We start from the raw sequence: 27,992 nt of genomic DNA on the forward strand, positions 1-27,992 counted from the left end.
ATGGATGGTATCTGAGATCTTGCTAACGGACTCAATGGAAGTACTTGCTACGTAAGAAGAACGATTCGTCCCTAGTTGTTAACATTTATCAAGAATTTGTTATCTCCTAAATACTATCCACTTAGCATGCATGGTCTGATCTCATTTCCTTCGTCATCCTATAAGGGTTATTTACAATTGGGTAAATGAAGGGTTAGAGAAGTGAAGTGATTTGGTTAACACCATGCAGCCAGAAAGCAATGGAAGAAGAATTCAAACCCAGCAATGCTGTCTCAGAGTCTGTACTTTACTACTGTATTATGTCTACGGCACAGAGAAAAAGCATCCTGGAGCCGGGGACCCGGATCTAACTCAGCTCTGACACTGAGCAGCCCTGTATTCAGATGAGCAAGTCATTTACCCTCTATTCGAGTTTCCTCATTTGTAACATTCAGGCCAGGAGCAAATGACAAAAGGCTTACAAAGAGGCCCATCCTCCTTGAATAAATTTTAATCCACTCTAAGACACAATTTTGACAACTGATACATAAAGCAGGTCTTGAGGAAATGCAGATCTTTTAACAAACTCTCAGCGTCATGCAATTCACCCAGAAAAATGCAAAGGAGGAACGGTGAATGCTCCGTTGTGCTAATTATAAAAGGGTGCAGCATGAGATCTGTCAGTAGGATCATCTAGGTTGCCTTAAGGACCTCTGAATTATTATTTTTTTTTAGCAAATTTTACTGTACTGGATGTCACACAATTTCTTCCATAAAGGACATTTAAACTACATGGAAGATGTGTTTTATAAGGATTTAGTGTTCAGGCCTGGGAGACCTCATTCCAAACCCTGATCCTTTTATTGAAGAGCTTTGTTTGCTTAGATAAATTACCAAACCTCCCCATCACAGCTACCCTGTTTATTAAAAAAAAAATCTAAATAGCAATAATAAAAAGTAATATCTCATAGGATCATCGTGAGGATTAGATTAGCTGGCATGTGGCATGAAATTGGCACAATATTTGGTGCATAGCACAGACTCAGCAAATTACAGCTTAAAAAATTCAACCGGAAAGAAACCTACTATACTGCTGTGCAGTAGCCCAAAGGCAGAAAGCGTGTTATGTTTTCTCAAACTCAAAAGGTGTACAACCTACCTCTTCCCCTCAAACCCATTTTTCATTCTGTCTTTTCCCCCGCCACCAGGAGGCTCAGAAGCAGTCCTGGAGGATTTCCTCTTATTTTTATACTAGGGCACGCTCAGACACAGCTCACAGTCACAAAGTCCTGTGGAACCCATGCCCCCAGCACCTGCTAGATCCATCCTACCCTCTCCACCCGCAGCCTGATAAACTCGACTCTCTGCTTCTCTCCTCAACTGTTCCTCCCAACACACCACCTACTTCCAGTCTTGCTTCTCTGTAGAGTTGCTTCTCCAGATTTGCCCCAGGTTTATCATCTTCAAATCAGATCTAGACATCTTCCCAGCTCACAACTCAGGACCTCCCACAAGCTCCCAGGATCACCTTTATGCTCATAGGCTTTCAATGCCTCTGCCTCAACTCTGCTTCCCAACAGGCTTCACCCAAGCTGCTCTCAATTCCAGGGCCTTTATCCTTCTCAGCTCCTGCTGGAATGTTCTCCTCATTGTCTAGCCAACCATTAGTTCAAATGTCCATCCTGTTGCCATCTCTCTACCTAGATGACAAGTTCCTTGAGGGTAGCATCTCTCCATCCTCATCTGATCCCATATCCCCAGCCCTGGAAGTGGGTGACATGCAGCCCAGTACTCAGTAACCTCTGAGTGAACAAATGAATGTCCCCTAGTAGACACCAGCATCAGAATTACAGAAACTACCGTGGAGTTCACTCACTCATTTTAGTCAGTCACTTTTCATGTCAACCTGTCTCAGGAGGAATCAGACATATGTCAAACTAACAGCCACCAACACCCCTCAGATATCTCATCTGGACCACTGATCTGGGCTGAATAATTTCTTTATTAAGACCAGCAGCCATTCCTGTCTCATATCAGGTCTGGGCAACATTCAGAGGCCACCTTCCAATATGCAATGGCAAGTAACTCAGTAGAGCCGAGGTGTGACACTGAGAGTCTATAGTCAGTTCCTTGTGTCCAAGACCTAGATCTTATTCACCTTTGTATTTGCAACAATACCCTCATACTAAGTACCCAAACCATGTGACCCACATACGTGAATCTTAAATAGCCATTGAGGGTACTAGAATTCTGAACTATTTAAATTTAGACCTCATTCTAAGTATTTTGGATCATTTCTTTCATTAGCCTACAATCTCCTTGTTTTATTCATCTTTGTAAGCTAAACAGCTACACAGGCTTTTTTTTTTAAACACAGAGTAAACACTCAATACATGTTTGCTGAATTACACTGCATTATCAAGCCCAGCCAGCAAATGAGACAGCTGTCATTTTTCTTGTCATAGAAGACATTCCATTCATTGAAGAGATGCAACCAAAAGAATCCCTCCCAATACTAACAGTTCACCCCTCCTCATCAGTCCTTAGGCAAGACCATCTTGACAGTGGGTCTTAGCATCTTCAACCCTGTATGGACAAGGTCATGCTGCATATATGAAGACTAGCTTGTGCATCAATGCAGACAGATAGATTAAAACTTGTACAAAAATCTATATGGTCAGGATGATACCTGAGCTGAGCTACCCCCTTGGCAGCCTTTCGCTAGTTGTGCCACCTTGGGTGTTGGTACCCCTGATAGAGGCTACCTGGAATACTGACCTAACTAGAGTTTGACAGACTGTAACCTCTGGCCCTCCCTCTGCAACTAGTTGGAGAATCGCTTCTCTAAACCTTCCCTTTTGCATCTCCAAATGAAGATACCATCTACCTACCACAGAGTTGTCATGAGAAACAAATATGATCTTAGAAGCAAAGATGCTCTGAAACTAACACGCTTTGCATACATGAGATTTCACATTGCTTCACATGTGTAACCGTGAGCAGTTCATGGCCTGACAGCCACTGCCCTCATTTGGAGGCAGCTCAACTGCTCCCTTAAGTCTGCTTCCCTCTCCAGGAGCCCTGGGAGCAGTGGGTGGAGACACTGGAATAGCTCAGGGTCATTTTCTGTTTGTGTGAGCTTTCTGCCCTGTAGCCCCTGACAGCACTTCAGGATGTGCTTATGCAGCCCTGGTTTGTTTCCATGGAGACAGGAAGCTCTGCTTCTCTTCAAGCCTAAGCTAATGGTTTTCATCAAATCCTATTTCCTCTGAGACAAGTAAAAATGCTACAATGCTTCCATCCATACTTCCTTTTTAAATACGAAGCCAACATGCACACCTCACAGTCTTTCTCCCACCAATGCCTGGGCCCCTGAGACAGGTGCCTTGGTCATTTCCCTAGTGGGCTATGAGCACCTGGCCCCTCCCACCAGCACACTCTTCCTTACTTGCCCAACATAGGCACCAGGTGTGTCCCCTTCCACTGCTGTGTCTTTCTGCTCTTGGAATAGCCTCGGCCCATGACATGCTTGCAGGTCACAGGAAATCTGTTTCCTGAGGCTGAAACTTTCAGAGCTATTTCCTAAGGGGCCTCAAAGTACAAATCCCAACCAAAGACCAGTTATAAGGAGAAAGCCTCCATGCTTTCCAGGACATAAGAGAGAAAGCCTGTGGCCCTTCCTACACATAGGACCAGCTGCTGCTGAGCCCTCCACAGACAGCAGTGAACCCCATCCCCATGCTGAGAGACGTGCGGAGCATCAGAATGTGAAAAAGAAATCAAGACAGAAATATTTCAGTCCCAGTCTGTAAAGCCCCTATGGTTAACACTCCTTTAAATGTCAGAATTTATTCACACCAACCATTCCCAGCTGCAGTTGCTACTTCCTAGGTTTCTCCAGAAGTGCCAGGAGGCATCTGCCCTGCCAGTTCCATGGCACCTCTCAACCTAAGGCAGCTGTCTCCCAGCCCCACAGCTGGCTCCGGTCAAACATTTACGGTTGCTGTGCAGATGACGGCCACTTGGACCTAACAGGTGGAGGACATGTAGTATGTCACTATTATCACAGGGCACAGGCAGCTCATGGGAGCTAAGAGCTACTCCCTGCCAGACCCCAGACCAAGCTTTTGCAAGAGCAAGATATAGGTAGCCAATCTCACAGAGAGGGAAGCAGGCTCAGAGTAACTTGTCCAAGGGCACCATGCACACAAGTGGCTGCTTACTGGCACAGGCACCATAGCCACGAGTGTCCTGCTACAGGCCATGATTTTTCCAGTGTACACTCTTTCCATTCTCATATCTTCTCCAAATGGAAAAGTTCACAGGGTCAGACACAAGCATTGTCTGGTGAAACTGTTCTCTGTTCCATTTCTAGCTCTAGAAGAGACACCTTAAACCCATACTGGAGTCTTGTCTGGAGTGTCAGTGACTTCGGCTAGCACAGCATCTATTTTTGTCTTTTCTCAAATAGTTAAGAATCTGTCTTGGATTTTCTAAACTGTGGACACACTTGGGAAATGAGAAAGGGTGAAGAACAAGGGAATAAGGTCTCACACACAAGAGAATATCCTTCAGAAGACATATGAGAAGAAAGACATCTGTGGTGAGACCTCTCCCAGAGGCAGCCACTGAGTGGTAGACACAGGCTGTGTGGACAGTTACCGAAGCAGAGCTTGGGCATAGCAAAAGATGTTAATAAGTGCTTACTGAACAAACACATCCATAAGAGATCCTTTTACGACTCTAAAATCCCCACTCAAGATATCTGCTATTGAGTACTCCTTCCCAATGTCTCCGTGTCTCCTCCATAACTATTTCACAAATCACCATCACTGGCTCCTAGCACCACTTAGTTGGACTAGTATGGTTATTTCTTTCTTGATCCTCCTGAATCTGATCTCTCCTGGGGCCAATCCTTCCCCAACTGATGCTAGATGAATGTCCTCATACACTCCTTTCATTGTATACTTTGCGTATGCAATATTTACTTTGAAATTTTAATTTCTGTTTTTCTCAAAGTAATGTAGAATTATAAAAAGCCACATAATTGTGAAAGATTTATAATGAAAAACTAGCAGCCCCACTGTCTCACCTCTCCCAACCTCTGAATCTCACTCCCAACTCTCGCCTATTTCTTCTGGTATTCATTTCCAGATTTCTAAATATTATACTTAAAACACTGCTCTCTCTTTGTCTTTCACTTTCAGATACTTCTTAAAAAGACAACCTCATAGCAGAACCTAAGATTTCAGTCTTTAGCACCCTCTTTCCCTCTCCCTACTCTGCCTCCTCCATCCAAGTCAAGGCAATTATAGCACCATGAGGGCTAGCTCAGACTTCATCCTGGACAATGGGAACTGATTGATGGCTGTGCTGTGCAGAGAGCTTGCTATGCTTACATTTCTTTATTGTAACCCTTCTGTATTTTGTGAAATTAAATGCTTATGGGGTTGTGTATATAAATACATCCACATAGAGTGTGTGTGTGTGTATGTACACATATAAAATATGTATATGGCATATGTATGTATGTCATTCAAAAACTTATGATCTTGTCAAAACTATACATATACATGTATATACCTGCACACACATGCATATACATAGGCACATATATGTATATGTCACAAATGAATTGTAGAGCTCTAAAATTGCTATATTTAAGAGAAAGTGAAATATTCCCTGATACATTATATTCAAGTCTTATGATTTTTGTCAAAACCATATGCATATGCATGTGTCTATACATGCATGCATATACGTGCACACATGCAATTATGTACACATGTGCACATATGTGTCCATACATGTAGTTTTGACAAAACTATAGACTCTTGAATATAACATATCAGGGAATTTTTTTTAATTAAAGAGCATTTTTTGAGCTGGATCCTCCTGTTCAAATCTGATCTTAATGCCCTCTAGACCACTGACAGCTCTCAGACTTCCCTTCACCATCATCATCCCGGGAATCAATCCCCTTCCATGTCTCCTCTATTGAATCCCTCATTTCTATGAGCATCATGTTTCTCTTAATTACTTATTTTTATTAATTCGCATTACCCAGTAACTTCTTCAGAAAGGGTATCTGAAAATATTGCTAATCAATCCTTGTGAATAATTGGTACTTTGGCTGGGTATAGAATTCATCTTAAAAGTTTTTTTTTTTTTTTTTCCTTCCTGAAAGCTTTAGAAAGATAGAACTTTCTAACTTTTAGAGTTATCATTGAGGGGCTCAATGTCAGCCTGAGTCTTAACTGTTGGTAGGTAAATTTTATCCTCTTCCCAATTGCTGGTGCTTTCAGAATATTGTTTACTCCCATGTTCTGAATTTCATGATGATTCATCTTGGTGTATTACCTTTAATTAGTTGTGCTGAGCACTCAGAGGACACTTTTATGGTTAATTAATGAATCCACCTTCTATCACCCTGCCATAAAAAAAAACTATTATCACAATATATCCAATGTGTACTTTCAATTTGAATATATTCTTGCAAACTGTTTTCTGGGCATACGTTTATGTAAATAGTATTATAATCATCTGGTCTCATTTTCACTAAACTACTCTTAAATACCCTATGTTCCGTGTGTACTTGGTATGTGTTGCTCCTAACTGCTACACTGTATGCATCCAACATTTTACCCGTCTAGTTTCCCTGTTGTCTACATTTCCCAGGTAGCCTACAACTCCCTATTGCCAAGGAACAATGCCGGAAAGAGCATCATTTGCACATGGCTTAGCAGATCTTTTAATCTGGCAACATCAGTCTTAGTTCTGGGAACATTTCTCACATTTTTCTGTTAATTCTTCCCATTTCACTGTTCTCTTCATGGAACTCATATTTAAATTTTGGATCAACCCTTTTTCTTTGTTTTCTATGTGATGGCCTCAACTTCATATTTCAGCCCTTTACTATCTTTTTATTTTTATTACATTTTTACATTAATTGCAAATTACTTACACTCTAAGTTAATTTCCAAGAGTGCTTGTTAACCTCAAATTCTTTTAATAATTATTTTGTAGATGAAATTATTTTTATTCTCTTTGCTAATATCACCACAGCTTTTGAAGTTGTCTTCTACTCCTCGCTTTGTTTATATTCCCTCCAGTTCCTTTTTTTTCTATTTATTATTTTGCTTTGGAGCTCTTACACTGGGCCTTTTCCTCAATGCTGATGCTCCCTAGCTGAGTGCTCAGATCAAAGAGTAAGGCAAGGAAAGCTCATCAGAAACTAAATGGCTGGGGCTTCCGGAGTGAACAGTGTAGTGGTCGAATGATGACCCCAAAAAACAATGCTCATATCCAAATTCCTGGAACTCCTGGATGCTGCCTCTGGTCCAGACAAAGGATCTTTGCAGATATAGTTAAGGATATTCAGATGAAAAGATCATCTGGATTATCCAGGAATCCTAAATCCAATGACAAGCATTGGTGTAAGAGCGAGGCAGAGGGAGATCATGCAGACCTGGGGGAGCAAGAGGCGGTGTGACCACAAAGGCAGAGGCTGGAGTGATGTGGCAATGAATGCCCGAAACTGGAAGTGGAAGAACATAAATTCTCCCCTCAAGTCCCTGGAGGAAGGATGGTCCTGCCAGATTCTGGACTTCTACCCTCCAGAACTGAGAGAATAAAATCTCAGTTTTAAGCTACCTAGTTTGTAGTGATTTGTTGTAGTAGCCATAGGAAACTAAGAGCTCACTGAAGGTGGTAGTGCGGGAACCTATTTCTCTGGTCTGCCTCAAATATCAGGATAGATCTTCTCTTTAAAACACTTTACATACAGAATTTAGAAGAATCCTCTAAATTGCTACCAGATGGCTGCATTTCTGGGAGAGCCGAAGTGGCTGGGGTACTGACATTCAGTTTGCGGAATTTCATGTAACTGTTTTCATTATATGTCAACCCCACCCTTGGATGCACACCCTGTTACCACCAAGCATCTGATTAGTTGTCCTGCCTTGCACCGCAGTGGGTATTGTGTGGGGCAGATGTCTGGAGACAGGTCTAAAGTAGAGGGAGGAGCAAGGATGTTCAGCCAATCCTCTTGTTTCTAGCACCACACCATGCACGCCCCAGTTATTAGGGTTACCTGGAAGAAGATACCTGACAACCTCCAATTCTTGAGGCTTTCTTGGGCCCTCAACAATTAATTTTATTTTTTTATGGGCATTCCCCACTGTACACATTAAACCTCAGCTTTCCAACTACCTCAGTTACCATTCACCCCTTAGCTTCAAAAGTCATCACACATCTCTCATCTGCTGTGATTCCTCTTACTGGCTTTGCCCTTAGGTACCTCTTAATATGGATTTCCTGTGTTAGTGGAGTTTCAAGGAATGACCAGCTTGGTTCAGTCCGCCATGCTCACATTGAAGTACCACCTTATAAGTTGTCATTGGAAGAACTTAATGCCACTCTGACAAATTGAGTCCAGTTTTGCTGAGTAATATAAGGCCCTCTAAAACATTCCTCGACTCTTAGGCATCCTAAGATGTCATGCCATGACCCCTCTACCCTCCAGGACATGTCCCCCATTTCTTCATCTTTGCTTAGGGTGTGGTATTCCCATTCTTGGGATGTTCACGCCCACGTATTCCATGTTATCCTAAGAGGCATTTTATATGCTTCTTGAAACCAACCTCAATGATTTCCAATAGTATAGATTTGTCCTTTCCACCCACTAAGTAATTATATCCAATATTAGTTAGTAAAATTCTCCCATTTCAGTTGCAAGCATTTGTGTTGTTATCCCAGCAAAACATGCTTCTCAAGCAGAGCAGGTGTGGGGGGGACCATACCTTGTACTTTATGTGCTCCTTGTAATACAGACCACGGTATTGGACATTGAGTACTTGCAAACTGATAAGTGAATTCAAGTCACAATTGTGGGATTTGATGTACAATATACACTGCAGCGTAAGAATCATTTGAGGATTAAACCTGCATCTTTTCGATTTTGTATTCCTGACAACCAGCATACTATTTGACATAGAATTGCCAAGTAAAAAGACGAATGGATAAATGAACTCTCGCCAATCACCATGTTCAGTATTGTACCTGATGCAAAGATTTTAACTCCTAAGAATAATAAAGGTGATTAGAACGATGGTTCAGTAGTGCATCTCCAGCATCTAGAACAGCAGTTGGCACAAAGGGACTGCTCAGTAAGTGTCTTCTAAATGAAGGTTAAATGAATGAATCTGTCATGAGTCAGGAGGCATTAGTTTCCAGTTAGCAAAAAAACAGAAAAACATCTGGCTTACCCAGAAAGTACTCCCAGGACTAGGTTGAGGACAAAGAAGGATCCGATGATGATGAGAGGGATGAAGTACAGCCAATTCCAGGTGGCTCCTAAGGCATCATTGGTCTGAAAGAAAAAAAAATGGTTCCTTAATACTTCAGGCCATCTGTCAGAGGCAAGGCCAATATTCCTGCAGCTTCATACACAGGATTGTGTGTCAGACAGTGCAGCAGGTACATACTGCCTCCCTGCACTCCCAACCTGGCTTTACTGTCAGTCCATCTGTCCTCTGCCATGTACATAGTGGGGACACGGCATCAGCCTCCCCATAACTTCCATGTGGGAACATTCCAACACCCTTCCTTCACATGAGAAGATGGAATGCAGAGAAGCCAAGTACCTTTCCAAGGTCATGCAAAAACTAACTGGTATGATGGTGCTGGGTGACATGAGCTCTAAGCCTTTGCTCTCTCCAAGAAACAAATTCTCCAAAAGACAAAGGCAGGCTGTGCCCATCACTATTCTGTGAATGCTGGTGAAGTGTTTGATGGGGCTGCTTAGAAAAAATCAGGGCCATCCACATCTTGCTCAGCCCTTGACCTGGGCTTTGACTCTCCTTCCACCATAGTGCAGAGCTGGTCCAGGTCTGGCCCCAGCAAGGCTCTGGACAGAACAAGGAACACACTAGAATCGAATGGAGATCATTCTCTTTCTCTTATATTAACGCACAGGGAAGTGAAAAAATGCATCAAAATCTATATTTTGGATACTTGTACCATAAGTTGGAATAAAAGCCCCAGAATGACTAAGAATTAAGAGTTCTACCAAACATCTGTCCAAAAGCAGCAACCATTGCAGATGTCTCATATGTTGACAGTATGTTTTATTAGACCCTTGAACTAGAACATGGGACTATGTTGAAAAGTCTTCTCCAACGTATGTGCCTTTGGCTTTGTCTTGACTCTCACACACCAAGTCTTTTCAAGTAGTCTTCCTGAAATGTATTTCACATGTGCAGAGTTTTGAAATCGCCACCCAACTCCCAACTCCTCTTACACAAAATTTAATACCCATTTGAAACAACACATATTTAATTCCCAATTCACTGGGGGGATCAAAGTCATCAAAGTCAAAACTCACATCCTACTTAAGTAAAATTAAGACTAGAACTCAAAATTTCTCTGGCACTCAGAACTGCTCAGAGAGATGATTACAACTGAAATAGACTCAAAATTAAACATTAAAACACTTTCTGAATTGGATGGAACAAAGACCTGTCAGTTTCAGTGGCTAAGATCTCTCTTTGGTTTAGGCAGCTCTGCTCAATACAAGCAGGAAGACATAAGCCAGACCTCAGGAAAACAGTTCCCGATTACCAGAAGAGGCAGAACTAGATGTCAAGAGTCACAAGAGTTTTAATGGACATGGAAACCTAGTTTTTCTGAGACATCTGAAACATTGGCCTTCCTGTGAGCATCAAAACGAATTGAATGATCCTTGCATAGGTAGCTCTGTGTTCATGATCATAAACCAGACATTCTATAAAGACCAGTTAGTTCCAATGCTTCACCAGGGGGCTCCAGATTAACAGGTTTCATTCACTCTCTGGTTTTGCCAGCCTCCTATTTAGTGTTATTAGATAGCAAAGACTGAGTCTTCGCCTAGCACCTGGATCGGGGCTCAGCTACCCATAAATCTTACTCATTATTTGCAGTGACAAAAAATGACAATGACAAAATTGTGACAAGAAGTTGTCTCTCGTCTCAGAGGTAACAGAGCCATGGTCTGAGGCTAGCTCAGAGCAACCTCACTTGGGTGGAGAGAAGTATGTCCAAGATGGTGTCCTTCTCATTGCTGTAATCTAACCAGTAGCATTGTGCGCTATGGAAAATGGGCTTCAGCAACCAGAGAAACCTGGAAAACATGGCCAATTACATATGCCTCCCAGCCTATGAGAGGACCTGCAGAAAAAGGAACATGATTTACTTTGTTTATTATGATATTTCATAAACTTCCTTGATTGTAGAACCTTCTTTCTCAAAGAAAGCCTATTAATACATTGGGAAACACCTGGTATGAAATGTAGGGATGAACAGACTCCCCTCACCGGCCCACATTCTGGAATGTGCTTCTCAATTCTTCTAGAAAATGCCGATGACCAACAGGGTCTTTTTAACAGCGTTTTATGAGAATGATTTGGGTTTGCTTTAATCCATGTCAAAGCAGACACCTTAACTATTTACTCCAGTTTCTGTCTGGCTGCTGACAAAGGGTTTGGCACACTCAGATGCTCAATTGGTCAATAAATGACCACATTTCTAATAAGATGATTCTCTTGTCAAAAATAACCCAATGCAAATTCATTCTGGATACACCTATCCAACCATGGAATTCTCCTGAATTGCTACAAATGTCCTGCACCAAAGCCCTGGAGCCTCCTAGATGGGGGGGAACGGGGCGGGGGGAGAGAAGGGGAAGAAGAAGAAAGAGTCCGGAAGACAACAGCCCCAGTAGCGCCATGCCCTGGAGGTTATGAAAGATGACTGACAGCTTAAAGGTTCCTCCGGAGAAAGCAGCTTGACAGCTTCTCTAGATTATTCACAAACCTTTTAATAGACTTGCCGCACCCTCTCCACACCCAGCTCCCTCTCCCCGTCTCCTCTCACTCCTTCCCCACCAGGTGACTTCCCCTCCCCTCACGTGCTGCTCCTCGGGTTAGTGACACATGGGGGGGGGGAACCCTCAGCAGGAAGTGGGCAAGTGAAGAACTTGTGCTTCTCTCCTCCAAAATGGAGGTTCGTCTGATGTTGATTAGGGCTTCCATCTCCTTCTGATTCATCATTCTGTCCAGTGTAGGAGAGACATCGACTCAATCATCTTGGGATTAAAAAAGAAGCAATCAAAAACTCTGAAGGCAACAAGCGTCCTGATACCATGAGAAGTGGAGTGGGGGGACACTGCGGGCGCCATGGCAGAGTGGTGGCTGTTGTCTCTGGTGGTATGCACACATGTTTGTCTCACAGGAAGAGGAAGGGAGCAGTACTTGAATAAGAGACTGTCACAGAAGCAGCAGAGAATGAAAGGGAGATAGAGTTACAAAGCTCACAAGCCTCTTTGGTATAGGATCCTTGCATTTTTATTTTCCCCTGCAATTCTTCCTGCGAGAACATGGGACAGCCTAGCTGAGGACTCCCCCATGCTGTTTCCAAACCACTTTCTCTTGGATTCTGACCCCAGAGAATCTCACAGGGGAACCTCTGCCACTCAGACCTCTATTGTAGAATTGCTAAGCGTAAATAAGGCCCTCCCTAAGAAGAATGTTGGCACAGAGACTGCCAGCTGCCTCCTTCCACACCATTCATGGAGCGACTATTGCAATGGTTAACTTTAGATTGAGGGATGGTGAAGCATCCCTCAAGATGGTGTGTCCATCAAGATGTCCTAGAGAAGAATGGCCTGTGGGTCGGGCTACTCAGTGGGGAAGACCTACTCCTAATGTGGACAGGATCCCTCTAATTGGCTGGGGCCTTGGATAGAAAATGAAAAGGTAGAAATAAAGGGACTTGTGTATTTGTCTGCTCATGTGCACACTCACGATCTCTTCCTGAACCCCCCGGAGGAGGACATCCTGTTCCTCCTGCCTTTGGGTATCAGAAGTCCTGGTCTGAACTAAACTTGAACTCTGCACCCAGTTGCCCCCCAAGGATGCTTTGGGCCTTTGGCCTTGGACTAGGGTCTACACCATCAGCTTCCTTAGTTCTAAGGCTCCAGACTGGATTGAGCCAGCTACTGGCTCGTCTTGTTCTTCAATGTTATGGTTTAGATATAAGATGTCCCCCAAAAGCTCATGTGGGAGACAAGAAGAGAAAGTTTAGAGGTGAAATGATTAGGTGAAGGCTCCCATAACGCAATCAATGTAATAATCCACTGATGGGGATTAACTGGGTAGGCAGGTAGGGTGTGGCTGGAGGAGGGGGGTCACTGGGTACACGCCTTTGAGGTTTATATTTCCTCTGTGGTGAGGAGAGCTCTCTGCTTCCCGAGTGTCACGTTCTGAGCTGTTTTCCTCCTCCACTCCTTTCCACCATGATGTTCTGCCTATTTTGAGCCCAGAGTCAGTCAACTGTGGACTGAGACCTCTGAAACCGTGGCCCCCTAAATAAACCTTTCCTCCTAATCCGTTTTTGTTGGGTTTTGGGTCACAACGGCAAAAAAAAGCCGACTAAAACACCCGATAGACAGATGACTCTTGTGAAATTTCTCAGCCTTGGTGATTATATGCACCAATTCTTGTGACAAATCCCTTCTGATACGTGCTATAGGTTCTGCTTCTCTGGAGCACCCCGACTAACCTGCCTACATGTCAGATATTACAGAGACGTACTTTGGGTCAGGGTCCTCTGGTTTAAGGAGTTGATGCCCCTCCCATCCACAATACCTTCCCCTAGACTGGCAGACCGGCTGCACTCCCTCCTTCTCACCTGCCGCTTCCCTGAGTGACACACACATGCACATGTTCACAGGAGGGTGATGACAGACAGAAAGCGGTTCGGGGGTGGGAGCCCACCTGCACAGGAGTGCTCGGCGGGTACCAGCCCTGACATCGTGGGAATGCGTTTCTTTGGGAACCTGCCTGATTGAGGGTGTGAGCTCACCCACTCCCTGCGTAAACAGGCACACACGGCAATTATCACATTAATCTTTGGGGGTGGGGTGGGAGGAGCAAGACTGGAGAGAAAGATGGGGATGGGGAGAGCAAGGAAAGGGGGCCCCATAGGAATCCTGGCCCGAGTTTGTACAGGCAGGACCAGATCCCCAGATCCCCACCTTTGGAAATAGGTCTCTAAGTGGGTTCCACAGAGATCCAAGAAAAATGTGGTGAAGGGCCCTTCAGATGTGTTTCCCCTTCACCCAGCAGCTCTGATTAGGGAAGATGAACTCTCTGACCAAGCAGGGAGGCCACGTATGTAAGACTAAGAAGGACAACACTGATCCCAAGGTCTGTTTAGAGACCAAGGGTTTCTGGGGCACATCTGCTTCCCTGGCTGAGGCAGCGCCAGCTGGAGGACCCGTGCGAGCCTACAGCAGGGTTTCTTCAACTGCAATGCAACTTCCACTGGGGACCAGATAATTCTTTGTCGCATGGCTGCCCTAGGCTGGGCATTAGTAGCTGCATCTCTGGCCCCTACCCAGTAGATGTCAGCAAGATCCCTCCTCCACCAGCTGTGACTACCAAAAATGAATCTAGAATTTCCAAAAGTCAGACTGGGGTGGGGTGGGGAATGCACAATAGCTTCTGACTGAGAACTGCTGGCCTCGGGCTCCATTTCAAGGAGAGGATCTTTGACTTCAACAATTATGAACAGAGCGCAGGTGGGGAGATGGTAGGAGTAGCCACCCTCTGCTACCAAAAAGGTCAGGCCATTCATCTCAGCAAAAGCATCTGTCCAAAGTCCCTGCTGACCAGACCCAGGCAGAGGAACATTCAGAGAACAGCGAGTTCCTAGCCAATCACCAGTGACTTGGATTCCATAGTTCAGAGCTGAGATTTCATGGTTAATCCCACAAATCCATGGACTACCTAATATGGGACAGTTTTGTTTGGGTTTTATTTCTATTTATTTTTTCTTAATACTAGGGATTGAACCCAGGGGAGTTTTGCCATTGAACTACATCTCCTGTCCTCCTTATTTTTGATTTTGGGACAGTGTCTTGCTAATTTGCTGAGGTTCAACCTCAAACTTATGATCCTCTTGCCTCAGCCTCATGGGTTGCTAGGATTATAGGTGTGTGCCACCATGCTCAGCTTATAGGACAGATTCTCTTGGAGGTGTTTAGGGTAACTGATGAGCAAAACAGCCTCAGTTCTGGCTGAAACTCATAATGGGGGAGACACACATGAAACAGCCGAGCACACAAATATATGTGTAATGTTAAACTGTGGTCAGTGCTAGGAGGGGACCACAGGGCTCGGAGGCGGGGATCTGCTGTGTTCTAGGAGGGCAGGAAAGGACCTGCTGAAGCTTTCAAAGGAAAGAATCACAGGATTCAGAGGCCAGAAAGGTAGGGAAAATTTATGATGGAGGTGGAAGAAGGTGGGGGGAGGTTGAGACTGAAGTGCCAGGAAGCAGAAGAATGAGGAGGAAGAGGCGGCCACCCTCTTTGGATGAGCGGCCACTGCCCTGAAATAGTAGCTCAACAAAGTCTCGCGCAGACATAATTCTAAAACACCTAAGTGTCAAGGGAACTCTTGGATAGATTTTCTGAAAGTTTAAATAACTGGGCCTCACTTGGGCCCTTCCTAGGCACCGTCTGCCCCTCCCCAAATATAACGTCATCCTGACTTCTATAACCATCAGTTAGTTCAGCCTCACTGGGAAGCCTCCCTTCATATGCTGAACCACCCACAGGAACTCGGACATTAGAACAGTCCCCTCCCTCCTCCCTGTCCAGCTTTTACCAGCCTGAATGTGGCAGATTCTGTGGTGGCCCCACCCAGGTCCCCTTTACCTACAAGGCACCCATCCTCCATCTGCTATGCTGGTTGGCTGCTAATGGCTCACACCTGCTCCCTTCTCAGATGTCTGTCCCTGGCTGGCTGACAGATCAGTGCCACCTGAGATTTTATGCCTGCCTATGGTGACAGGGGAGGGACCTGTAACGGATAACTACCTACTGCAAGGTTATCAATGACCCAGCCCCTTTCACTCTGGACGGGAAAACATCTCAGCCTGTGCTGTAGTTCACACTGTGGAGCCACCTCCGAGATCAAGCTGACATAAGAACTTCTAAAAACACATCTTTGCCTAGTTTTTACCCTGTTCTCGCTTGCTTCCATCACACCCTTACATGCCCCCCCAGCAGCAGTCACTCATTAAGTCACTACCACAAGAATCTCCCATTGCAGAATTTCTAAGAATCTGACTTCAGGCAGTCTATTCCATCTTCACCAGGGCTTTGGCCAACCTTACCAGGCTGAGGGCAACCTGCCCGAGTCACATCAGTTGAATGGCGTTTCTAAGGGCAGAGCCACTGAGCTCCTCTGAACACACCCACATTTTGGGAAGATCACGCCATGTGCAATGCATCCTACCAATTATTGGATATTGTGGATCCCGATTGATAAACCTACGGACCATCCAACTTCACTTCCTGCACACCAAGAACTGCAGCCATACTCTTAGGAGAGTGTGGTTCTCCTAATAGAGAACACATCCTCCAAACCATGATTTGATGGAACAGGAAAACTGAGGTCCAGAAAAGCAAAGTGACTTCCCTGAGCATATGGGCAAATTATTGGCAGGCCTGGGGCCACAATCTAGAACCACAGTGGGTCAACTGCTCGAGAGCCTTGGACTCTCGATACCTCCTTTAGTCCCAGGACTCTAAAAAGCAATTCCACCCATTCTATTACCACCTTCTAGGAGAGCATAAAAGACAACTAAGAAACCCAACAGCAGGATCTTGCCACTGGAAAACAAGAGCTCTCTTTGCAGCCCCCAGAAAGAAGGACGAGGAGCAGGTGGAAACATGAGGACAGAGCTCTAAGTGAAGCATAAGCACCTGCTGCCCCCATCCCGGAGCTGAGCCTGTCACTCCCAGGAGGCAAGGCATTTCATTATGTCTCGGATCCCTGAGCATATTTAATAAACATGCCAAGTCTCCCTCTATAAGCAAACTCCAAGGCAGCATCTGGCTTAGCCAGGGGCCCTTTTAAGTAATTAAGGGTCTGCACAGTCTGATTGTTCTAAGTCCCCGGACTTGCAGCCATCTTCTCCCCCAAGGAGCTGGGCTGTGATTCTGACTGGGAATAAGTAAGTACCTTAGTCAAGGTCCAAAGGACCTTGAGAAGTAACTTACTATTTGGACATTCCTCTATCCTTCCCTTTGGGGTCTCACTTTCTCCAGTGGGAAAAATCTAAGTAAGCCAGTTTGGCAAAACAGCAGAGAAAAAGAGCATTCCCTGTCCCATCTACAGCCACAATAGAGTAGATCAGGGTCAGAAGCTCCTGGCCTGGGAGCCCAACTCCACTTCATGGGCAAGCAGCCCCTATTGATGGGGCTTGGGCCATTGGTAACCTTTAACCAATAACTACCTGCTGCAAGGGTATCATTGATGCTGGGCAGACAGGTACAGATGTTTCGGTGGAAATCCATCCACATTTTTGGGAAGACAACTTGAGGATCAATTTCAAACCAAGGGAGGGTAAAGGATGCCATATAGTCCTATGAAGGCCACCATGCCCATGTCCATGCAGGTGAGAGCCACAAAACCCACATGGCTCAGGGCCTTGCCACACATCTTTTTGGTTACTTCCTAATAATTCTAATATTGATATTGATATCATGTGATTTTTAACCTGTCTCTTCCCTTTCAAAACTCTGGTCTAGAAGCCTAAAAGGAAGGGGCTTTGGGCACATCCTTTAAAGCAGGTCTTGTAACTGCTGAAGCTAGATCTGGGTTACATTGGGGTTCGATAGTTCATTCTCTTTACTTTTGTGTATGCTTGAAATTTTCCATTTAAAAAAGTTACAAATCTTTTTTTTTTTTTCCAAAATAAGTTTTTTCAAATAGTTCTAGGCTATGTGTGAATCTTAAGAGAAATCCTGTTTTAGTCAAAACAGTGAAAAACGTTAACATTGATAATGTGAAGGGTTAGACATGCGTGGTTTTAAATTCTGTTTTTCTACTGTGCAACTTTTATAGAGTAGCTGTTCAGGCTTGGGCACGAAATGTCCCCTGGAAAGGTCATGTGGCAATGCAGGAATTTTCAGAGAGGAAGTAATCAGATTATGAGAGCTGTAACCAGTCATGGATTAATCCATTTGACAGATGGATAATTTGGAAGAACCACTGAGCTCTGTGGTAACTGCAGGCAGCTAGGGTATTGCTGGAGGAAGTGGTCACTGGGGCTGTGCCCTTGGGGTCTATATTTGAATCCCTCGTGCCTTGTTCACTCTCTCTCTGCTTACAAGCCGAGCTGCTTTTGCTAGCCACACTCTTCCACCATGATGTTTTGCCTCACCTCGAGGCCACAGCAATGGAGTCTGCCGACTATGGGCTGAACCTCTTGAAACAAAAACCATGAGCCAAAATAAACTTTCCTCCCCTAGGTTGCTCGTCAGGTGTTTTAATTATAATAACAAAAAGTTGACTAGTCCATAGCTAACTATTGTTTATGGTTTTATTAAAAACAAAGAATGGGAAAAAAATTTAAAAGAATTTTCTTGCAACTATAGCCCAAAGATTGGAGAATTAGATATTTCTAGGGCCCCCGGGGGGCAGGACAGAGGCAGCTGGCCCTGGTCTGAGTTGTCGGGCTATGATGCTACATTGCCCTGGGAAAAGGCAAGTGTGCTGTGTCTCAGCTCAGTGTGTTGCTCTGACACCACCCACCACCAGGGCACGTAGGACAGTGAATGCAGGCAAATAGAGGGCACCAGAGGAAATCCACACCATGATCAATGTAAAGCACATCATCCCTTCACCCCTTCCACAGGGCCTGCTGATGAGAGACAGACTGTACTTCTGAAAGAGGCCCGAGCCCCAAAAAGGAACCCATCGCAGTAATGGGGAGGTAAGTCTCAGAGGGGCAAAGGACACAGGAGACACAATATAACCTGTATTGTGAATACTCTGTGCAAGGTCCTTCCTGTTTCAGAAAGAACATGCTGGATAATACCAGAATAAGAGGTTTTCAATCGGTCCTTTGCTGTCCCTCCACCCTGTCCTATGGTCAGCAGGGATCAGCCCTTCTGGTTACCGACTTAGTGCTTTTCCAGCCGTCTCCACATTCTGATAAAACAATCAATTTTCCATTCGGTCTGATAACCTTAATCATCTTACAGATAACAGAGGTGAATGGAATCGGCCTCTCACACAAGCTCTCCATTTTATGGATGAAGAATGGAGGCTAAGAGTGACGTGACTGCCCCAAAGTACTCTATTTGGTTACAGAGCAGAACTTGATTGAAGAACTTCTGACTTCCAGTGCACTCCTCAAAATGCTTTTCTACCTACTCTGTTTAGTACTTAATTATATATGGCCCTTTTCCTGTCATTGTTTTGTATGTAATCAGTCTTGCTTCACAACCTCCTTTGGAAATTACCTGAAGACCCTGTTTGAGAAACTTCTTCTGAAGGTTAAGACAATGAAGGTCAGAACTTTAAATACTGTGACTTGAAGACAGGGGCAAAGCTGGGCAGGACAATGCACCCTTGTAATTCCCACTACTCAGGAGACTGAGGCAGAAGAGTCCCAAGTTCAAGGCCAACCCTGGGCATCCTAGCAAGACCCTGTCTCCAAGTAAAGGGCTGAAAGTGTAGCTCAGTGGTTAAGTTCTGAGTTCAATCTCCAACACAAGAATTTAAAAAAATAGGGTTTGTCAGACAAGACTTCCTGGGGCTGTGTTTTACCTGCCCTTGAAAGAGGAAGATTTGTGTTGGCCAATGGACAGAGGAGGCTAGCCCAAGGAGGGGGAAACATGGGAATAATAAGGCCACAGAGGGCTACTATTAGCAGTAGCAAGGGAGACAGATAAGGATCTAGTCAGAGGATCCTGAATGACGACAGTGTTCATATTTGCCACTCCAAGAGTTCCTCCACCTCCTTTCTCCCCTTCCTGTGGCCTCACTCCACCACACTGGGGCGGAGGGGGTCCTCTCACACCACAGCTTTGCTCAGCCTCTTGAAGGCTTCCCTGAAGCCCATCCCTCTTCTCTGCTCCATAATCCCCCTCCCCAGGAATTAGGACACACTCATATAGCAGCACATACACTCATTCAACACTTTGGTGTAGTCTACATAAGAGGAAAAATAACCCTCAAGGGCTTCGGTATCCATAGAGCGCCACGTCTGAGTATAAACACCAGTAATAGAAAAACAGAACATTAAGTGCTGCTCTTAGGCATTTATTTGCACTTATTTCCAGACCTTCTTTATAAGAGTTCTGCCTCTTTTACATATTGGCCCTCCCTTCCCATTAGGGCCGAGTGCGTCTCAGATACAGAGCTGGGTCTTTTATTTCTGTGTTCACTCTACCACGACTTGGGCTATTACTCTACAAATAGGAGATTCTCGATAATGTTGTTGACTAATAGGAGATTATAAATTGGCTGGCATTCTTCGGCTTCAAAGCCTATGTGGGTTTCCTTCTCTGGAAATAAATACATCACCTGCAAAATGGCATCTCTGTTGACATATAGCAAGTGCACTTAAACTAAACTCAAATATTCAGCACAGCCTAGGAGAGGAGGCTCAAGAAAAAAAGCCTCATTTTTCTCAGCTTTCATTTTTCCCTCCCCAAAGGATTCTGAGCAGAAGGTGAATTAATTTATCACTGAACATCCTGCTTTCATTAACGATCATGCATTGAACACTATGCAAGGCTGGTTAGCCTGGATGGTTTCCTGAAGAAGCCGCAAGACAATCAGTTTGTTTTGTGACCACAGGAAGCACTCCTGCTCAATCAGAACGGCTTAAAAAATCAGGATCCATAGCTTGGAAGTCTGTCTCCTCAGAACCCAACACAGCCTCTGTAGAGCACATGCTCAGTAAATTCCATCCATGCTGATGCGGTCATAATGAAATGCCCAGTCTTATGAACCTGTTCATCATCGGAGGCATAAGAGGACACGGGTGAGGTTGTACAACATGGTCCTACTGGATCCGTTTCTCACAGCACACTGGGCTACGGGTGTGCAGAAGACGATCACTTCCTTGTCCATTGCTCATGGGCCCTTAAGAACACTCGAGTCCTCAGGCTGGTCACCTCTACTTGTAGGTAGCCTTATCCACCTTCCCAAGAGCCATCTAACTGTTACTTAGGGGACCCCTGTGCCAGGCAACCGTCTGTCAGAGACACTGAAGGGGAATTCCTCCCTTGAGCGGCCAGCTCAAGACGTCAGACAACAGATCAGACAACAGCTGCAGTTCCTGCTCACACAGACCGCTCTCCTCACCTGCTTCTTCCGCCTCTCCCCTGGACTCCAGCCCTCAGGTTCCAGTTCTTCCACCTCCCAACCTCCTCTCCTCTTGATTTATCCTATCCTACTCCTGGCTGCCCTCCTACAAATCCATCTTGGCCCTTGCCTTTCCCCAAGACACACACAGCTCATTCCCCCTGAGCACTCCTAGTAGCTTGGGGAAACAAGGTTGAATGAGAACACGGATAAAATAACCTTCACTAGGCCCCCACTGGGAATTCTGGAAACAACTCCTTTTCACTTTTTCCAGTCTTTGCACAACTTTCCTGGTCATTCCTGTGAGGACCCAGTCGGACCTCTTTCTGGAGGTCCTAAGCCCACCTGATTGAAATATGTTTACCTAAAGATTTTCCTGTGCCCGACCACGAGTTTACATGTAACCAGAGAGAGAAAAATAATCCTGGCTTCCACCGGTTAAGCTTCTACTCTATGCCGGGCCCTGAGCCAAGTGCCTACCATGCACAGACTCACACACAGACTCTCACACATCTTCACAACCACACACAGAAGAGGGGCCCTGCAATCTTACATGTTTAAAAGAAGAACACAACCCGAGCTCAGCAGGGCCGAGGGGCTGGCCCAATGTCCCAGCTAGCGTTCTGAAGAACCACAGTCCCCACGAGGCTTGGCCTTTTCTCCCCTCGATAGGTCGTTTCCCCGGGGCAGCAGGTGGAAGTAGAAGTGGCAGTGTCGGTTCTCACTTGGACCGTCTTTGAGGAAAGCATCAGATGCAGGTATTTACAGCAGAGAGGCCAGCAGGGGAGAGTGTTCCACCACTTTCCTATAATAATCCAATCCAGATGTCAGATGGTTTTGACCACCGTCTGACGTCCACACCTAACTGTGGTTTCTTCTCTGCCCTGGCTGTCTGAGAAGGTTGGAAGACCGTCACGGTCAGTTCCCCAGTTAGTTGTGCAATTCTGTTGCCAGGGAGACCTAGTAAAGTGGGACAAGAGCTTCCTAGTCACCATTGCCTTCGGTCTTCAGAGCAGTGGACAGCTGTCACTTCCCATCAACACATCTTGCCCTGTCTCTGCCCTGCTATGGCTGCTCTTGCCCAGACCCCATGAGGTGACCCCAGCCTAACCTGCCTCACTAAATACAAAGTCACGTGACTACACCAGCTTCCTGCAATTCCCTCCGTCTGGTGCTTTTCTATCTCTGCACTCTGGCTCCTCTGCCCAGCTGCCCGGAATGCCTTTTCCACCTGAAGAGCCTCGTCCTAAACCTATTTGAACACTATCTTCCCTAGGAAGCCTTCCAGGGGTCGCCGCCCCAGCACCTTGCATTTAATCCCACTGGACTTTACTTCTGATCAGTGGTCACTGCAGACTGGCACATGGGCCTCTTCTGCAAGACTGGACACCCCTCCAGGACAAGAGCAGGTTTGATTTGTCCCAGAAACCAACTTGGCACTCAGTAGGTGCTCGGTTCATTTGCTGAATGAATAAACAGGAGCCCAATGCATGGCACCGATGAATTCTGATGCAGCAGAAGGGAGGAAAAGGAAGGTGGCGAGATTTCTCAGTTAATTCAATACCTAGAGGGTATTTTTCCATCACTAAGAGGGCAGAGTTAGTAGATGATTAAGGGGGTTTATCAGGGATTATCATTTAATAAGCCCTTCCCAGGTGTATCTTGCCACAAAGAACAACTCCTAATCCTCTCGGGAAAAGAAAGGTTCCATCAGCCTCATCTCTGATGAGCTCAGGAAAGGATTAGAATGAGACCAGGGGACTCTGCCTTCTCAGAGCCACAGTTACAGCTGTGTGGGGGAGGCGGAAAAGACAACAGGGATTGCAATTCCTGCAGGGCCCTGGACAAAGATCAGGAAAACTCTGATTTGGGAATAACACAGTCCTCAAGGATGGGGTGGTGATACTTGGAAGAGAGGAGAGGGCCACCCCTTGGAAAAGCAGCAGAAAGCACAGCATGTTGGCAAACAGGCACAGGATGGTTGAGTCACTTGCCTAAAGTTGCACAGAGAAGACAGGACAGAGCTATAGCCCAGGCAGTCTGACCTCAGCACTCTTTACCAATACACTCTGTACTTGGCACAGTATCTGAAACAAAGTAAATGTTCTACAAGCATTAAATTTTAATATTATTGTTTAAACAGGATAAGCTCCGTCTCCTGTAGTCAACCTTTGGCAAAGGGAAAAAAAAAAAATGAATGAATGAATCACCATTAATTATATCCATCTCACCTAAACACTTGCTGTGAGCAAGGACACTGTTGTCCATTTCTATTATCTTATATGCAGGTTATTATAATATTTGCCATAGTATAGATTTATTTACTGTCTTCTATACAAATGTGAATTCTTGGAAGACAGGGTTTTATGTTTCTCCAGGCAGCAAGTACCTAACAGTATTCGACACTGAATAGTTACTCCATAAACATCTCTCAAATGAATGGATCAATCTTATCATTTAGAATCAAAATATAAAAAAAATGTCACCACTAATTCAAATTCAGCAAATACGACCTCCTTCTCTGGGACTGTCATGGTTTGGATATGAGGCGTCTCCAGAAAGCTCACAGGCAACGCTGGAGGGTTCAGAAGTGAAATGGTCAGGTTACGAGACCTGTAACCTAAGCAGTGGATTAAGACATTGATCACTGGGTGGTAACTGTAGACAGGTGGGAGGGGCTGGAGGAGGTGGGTGACCGGGGGTGTACCCTTGGGAGTCACATCTTGTCCCTGCTCCTCACTCACTCTGCTTCCCAGCTGCCATGAGCTAAGCAGCTGTCCTCTGCCACACCCTTCTGCCTCACCTTGGGCCCACAGCAATGGAGTCTGCTGACCACAGACCGAATCTCTGAAACTGTGAGCCCCAAGTAAGTTTTTCTTCCTCTAAACTGTTCTTGTCAGGTATCTTGATAAAGGGATAAAAGTCTGACTAATATAGAGACCTTTTTAGAAACACATTTTTGGGTGTCGACGCAGCCTTCATATCCAAACCCTAGGTGAAGCCCAGCAATCTGCCTTTTAACAAGCCTGCTACAGGGTGCATACATCCCTCAGAACTTGTGTGTTGGAAACTTAGCCCTGATGCCACAGAGCTGGGACGTGGGCCTTTTGGGAGGTGTTTAAGTCATGAGACCAGAGCCTTCATGAATGGATTAATGTCATCATAAAAGGGCTTGATGGGAGAAGTCCACCCCTTCCTGCCCTTCCACAATCTGCTCTGTGAGGACACAGCACTCTTTCCTTTTGAAAGATGCAACATTCTAGGTGACATTTTGGGAGCAGAGACTGGACACTCCCCAGATGCCAGCATCCTGTTCTTGGGTTTCCTAAGAAACCCAAGAACTCCAGAACTATGTGAAACAAATCTCTGCTCTTTATAAATTACCTACTGTGTGGAACTCTGTTAGAGCGGAACAAACGCACTAAGATGAAGCCATGTGAGGGACCCCTGCTAGGGTTTGAAGTCACTGGTCTAGAGAAAAAAAAGTCTGAGTAGCCTCAGTTGCTATGCAGTTGTAATCACGAGAGAGAGAGAGAGAGAGAGAGAGAGAGAGAATGATCTGAGAAAGGAGGGGAAAAAAAGCCTGAGGTTGAGTGGGGAAGAAGGAAGATGACAGAAGGTGTGGGGAGAGCTGGAGAGGGAGAAGAGGAGTGGGTGAGGAGGAGATTGATTCATCTTGCAATTGCCTGGGAATGCGATGGGTTCACATCTCAGCTGGGTGCTGCCATAGCAACAGGTACCATTACCCCCCCACCCCCCAGGGATGACCAGGCACCAGACACCTACGCTGAGGCCTGAGCCCTGCAGAAGATTTAAGTTTCAGCAATGAAACAGGGAGAAGGAAGCTTAAGAGTGAGCATCTCTCCAGCTGGGCCCTAGGCCCTGGCTGGACCCCTAGGAAGGCCACTGCTTCTTGTGAGAGCAATGGGGAGCTGTTCAGCCGGACAGGTGACGAAGACACACCTGGCTGAGAGTCCATGCAGAGGCACTGAGGTTGCCCTCAGCACCTCCTCGCATCCTAACGCAGTCTGGCTAGAGTGGTGTGGCCTCTTTTTGACTTACTATGAAAAAGAATGACTTGCTTAAGAGGAAAGGGGGAGAATCCATATGGGTCACAGGCAGGCAGCTTCAGAGACCAGGGCAGGGATACTCCAGAGCCTGCTGGGGGGACCTATGGGGGAAGGAGAGTGGGAACAGAACTCAAAAGATTTAGGACCAAGGCCTTGGCAGGAGAACAGAGGTTCCCACCTCCGTGGCACCCTTTGCTGGGAATGGCAGGGGCTTCAGGGCACCCACAAGTGAACATACAACTCACAAGCTTCTCTAATAAAGAGGGGACAGGGCTGCAGAGTGCAGAGGACACCGAGATAAGCAAAACACAGTGCTCCATACGGTCAACGGAAAAACTTAGTCAAAGCGAGTTCACAGGCAATTAGACATTAAGAGTAAGATATAATTACTGTTTCTATGTTTGTTTCCAAAAAGAACCATGTTATGATTAGACTAACGGGCTAGTGTTAGAATTCTGAGCAAACGGCATGGAAGACTTTGTCTCACTTTCTCTGCTCACGAGAGAAGAAAAGTAAATGAGGGAAAGCTGAATTAATCACCTGTGGTTGTGCTTAGAGTACATGCCCTCAGAACATCTTTGTATAACCTTGAACCCTTATGGGTGGGGGAGAAGCAGGAAGAATGTGCTGAGAGATTTCAGATCCAATTCATTTTAATCCTCATGTTGGCCCACTGAGGTCATCATTATCCCCATTTCACAGATGGGGAAACAGCTCATTGAAGTCAAGAAGCATGTAAGTATTAAAATGCAAAGTTAGGATTCAAACCGTGTCTGCTGGACTTCAAAGACCATGCTCCAAGACACGATTCTGTCCATAGTGATGGACAGGAGAGGGAACTGGTAGGCCATAAACTATCCAACCACTGTGAGGCCCTCTGCAGTTAAAAGCAGATGTCTTTCGCTGGACAGCTCTCTGGGAGATGCCACAATCTCACAGGAAAACCCCGGCCTCACCTCTTATTAGTTCTGAGACATTGGACAAGTCATTTAATCTCTCAGTGCTTCAGTTTCTCAATTTGTATAATGGGAACCACAATCACTATCATGGAAAGGAACTGCCAAGATTAAGTGACAGGTATGGTATGATAGTTAACCCCCCAGTCACCCATGTAATAGTGCAATTTTAGGCAAACTATTTTACTTTTCTATCCCTTAATGGCTTCCTTTCTGAAGTGTATGGATTTGAAACAAGGCACCAAGAACACACTCAGCTTCAGGCATGGCATGTGGACAGCACTCGGCGTCAGCGCAGGTGAGGATGACCGCGAATACCTGCGTGCAGGGGCACCGCGCTGGGCCTTAGGGCAGACACACATCTCCAGTTGTGCTCACTGGGAGTGGCCCCGACCTCTATTTGAGGCACCTCTGAGGGGTCATCCAGCTAGGGGTGGCAGGGTGAGCCTCTCCTGTTCTTCAGCTTTGGCTTTCTCCCCTCCTCCAGAGCATCTCCCCAAAACACTCTCTGATGAGCATTCTGCACACCTTCTCTGAGGCTAAGCGGACTTCCAGGAAACCAATCTAAGATAGTACCTACTTCTTAGAGGGTGCTCAATAAAGGGTAATTGGAAACAGTAATAATAATAGTCTTCACACTGAAAAGACTGATGCTGTGCGAGAGACGCCTGGAAGCCTTATAAAATTGTTGGCTGGACTGTACATTCTTCCAGGAAAGGCCCTGTCCTGAATGTCTTTATGTTTCCTTCAGGCACCCAGCAGAGAGGATGCTCTGAAAACATATTCGACTTGTACAGGCTCTATATCTATTCATTCTAGAATCAAATCAATCTGCATGGGTCCAGGGGGTACGAATTTCATTTCCACAATGTTGACACACGTGGCTCATAACTGGAGCACACAGAAGCCCGGCCACAAGGAAATTCATAAATAAAGTCCCTGACAGCATAACTGTGTAAAAGTGAACCACGCAAATCACACCAGGAAATAGGTTGTACAGGGCCTACCGTTACTCATTATGTTACAATTAATTATTCAATATTAAACAAAGGTTATGGCTGTAGACACAGGTGTTGCTGATCTGCCCCCCCTCCACCAGCATATCTTTGAGGGTGGCATAAGCTCCTTTGAGGGACGGTCAATCCCTGGCAGGATGCCCCTTCTACACCCCCTGCCCCACCTCTAAGTTGATACAGAAAGCCAGTTCCCTTGTTGTCAAACCTGTATTTGGGGGTTCCACTATACCCTCTATAACCGACTCCTCTGAAAATGTAGGTGCCCAAGAAAAGAGGTAATGAACAGACATTGCTTTCAGTGCAAAGAAGCAGTTGAGCTCCTGTCACCATCCCTCTGGGCCACCATGGTGCAAGCTACAGGCACAGAGGGGTTGAGAAGAGACATCTCTTGAAGGATGCATACTGGCAACACTGCATAGGATCCTTCAGTTCAGGAGGAATCTCACGTCCTTAGGCTACACTGGGATGAACTCTCCCCTCAGGCCCTCCAGAGACATCATCACTTACACTGGCCTCCCGAATATAATGCCCAGATTCTAGATTCCCCTGAAATCTGAATTCTAGTGAGGTCTTGAGATCCACTGGAAACCTCAAGTGAATCTGATCTCCCTGGGAATTCAAGGGGCCCTAGGAAATCCACAGGGAGCAGGCTGTCTCCAGGGCTTGAAGATCTATCAGTCAGAAGTAATAGCTAAAGGGAGGCCCCCCAGCACTCTGCTCTCAGCTTGCAATGGGAGGTAATAAGATGGGCATCGAACAGGGGAC

At 45.5% G+C, this 27,992-nt stretch overlaps 1 protein-coding gene across 3 annotated transcripts in view; it reads right to left on the bottom strand.

Annotated features, from left to right (window-relative positions):
- Window positions 1–27,992, bottom strand: part of Cacna1e (calcium voltage-gated channel subunit alpha1 E) — a 296,345-nt gene that overhangs the window by 133,709 nt on the left and 134,644 nt on the right. For all 3 annotated transcript variants that reach the window (XM_027934923.2, XM_027934922.2, XM_027934920.2), the window contains exon 7: window positions 9,246–9,349. In XM_027934923.2, the coding sequence (XP_027790724.1) occupies window positions 9,246–9,349 (104 nt within the window). The remainder of the gene's footprint in view (window positions 1–9,245; window positions 9,350–27,992) is intronic.

The sequence above is a fragment of the Marmota flaviventris genome, chromosome 12, assembly GCF_047511675.1.
Source record: "Marmota flaviventris isolate mMarFla1 chromosome 12, mMarFla1.hap1, whole genome shotgun sequence".
NCBI classification, from domain to species: domain Eukaryota; kingdom Metazoa; phylum Chordata; class Mammalia; order Rodentia; family Sciuridae; genus Marmota; species Marmota flaviventris.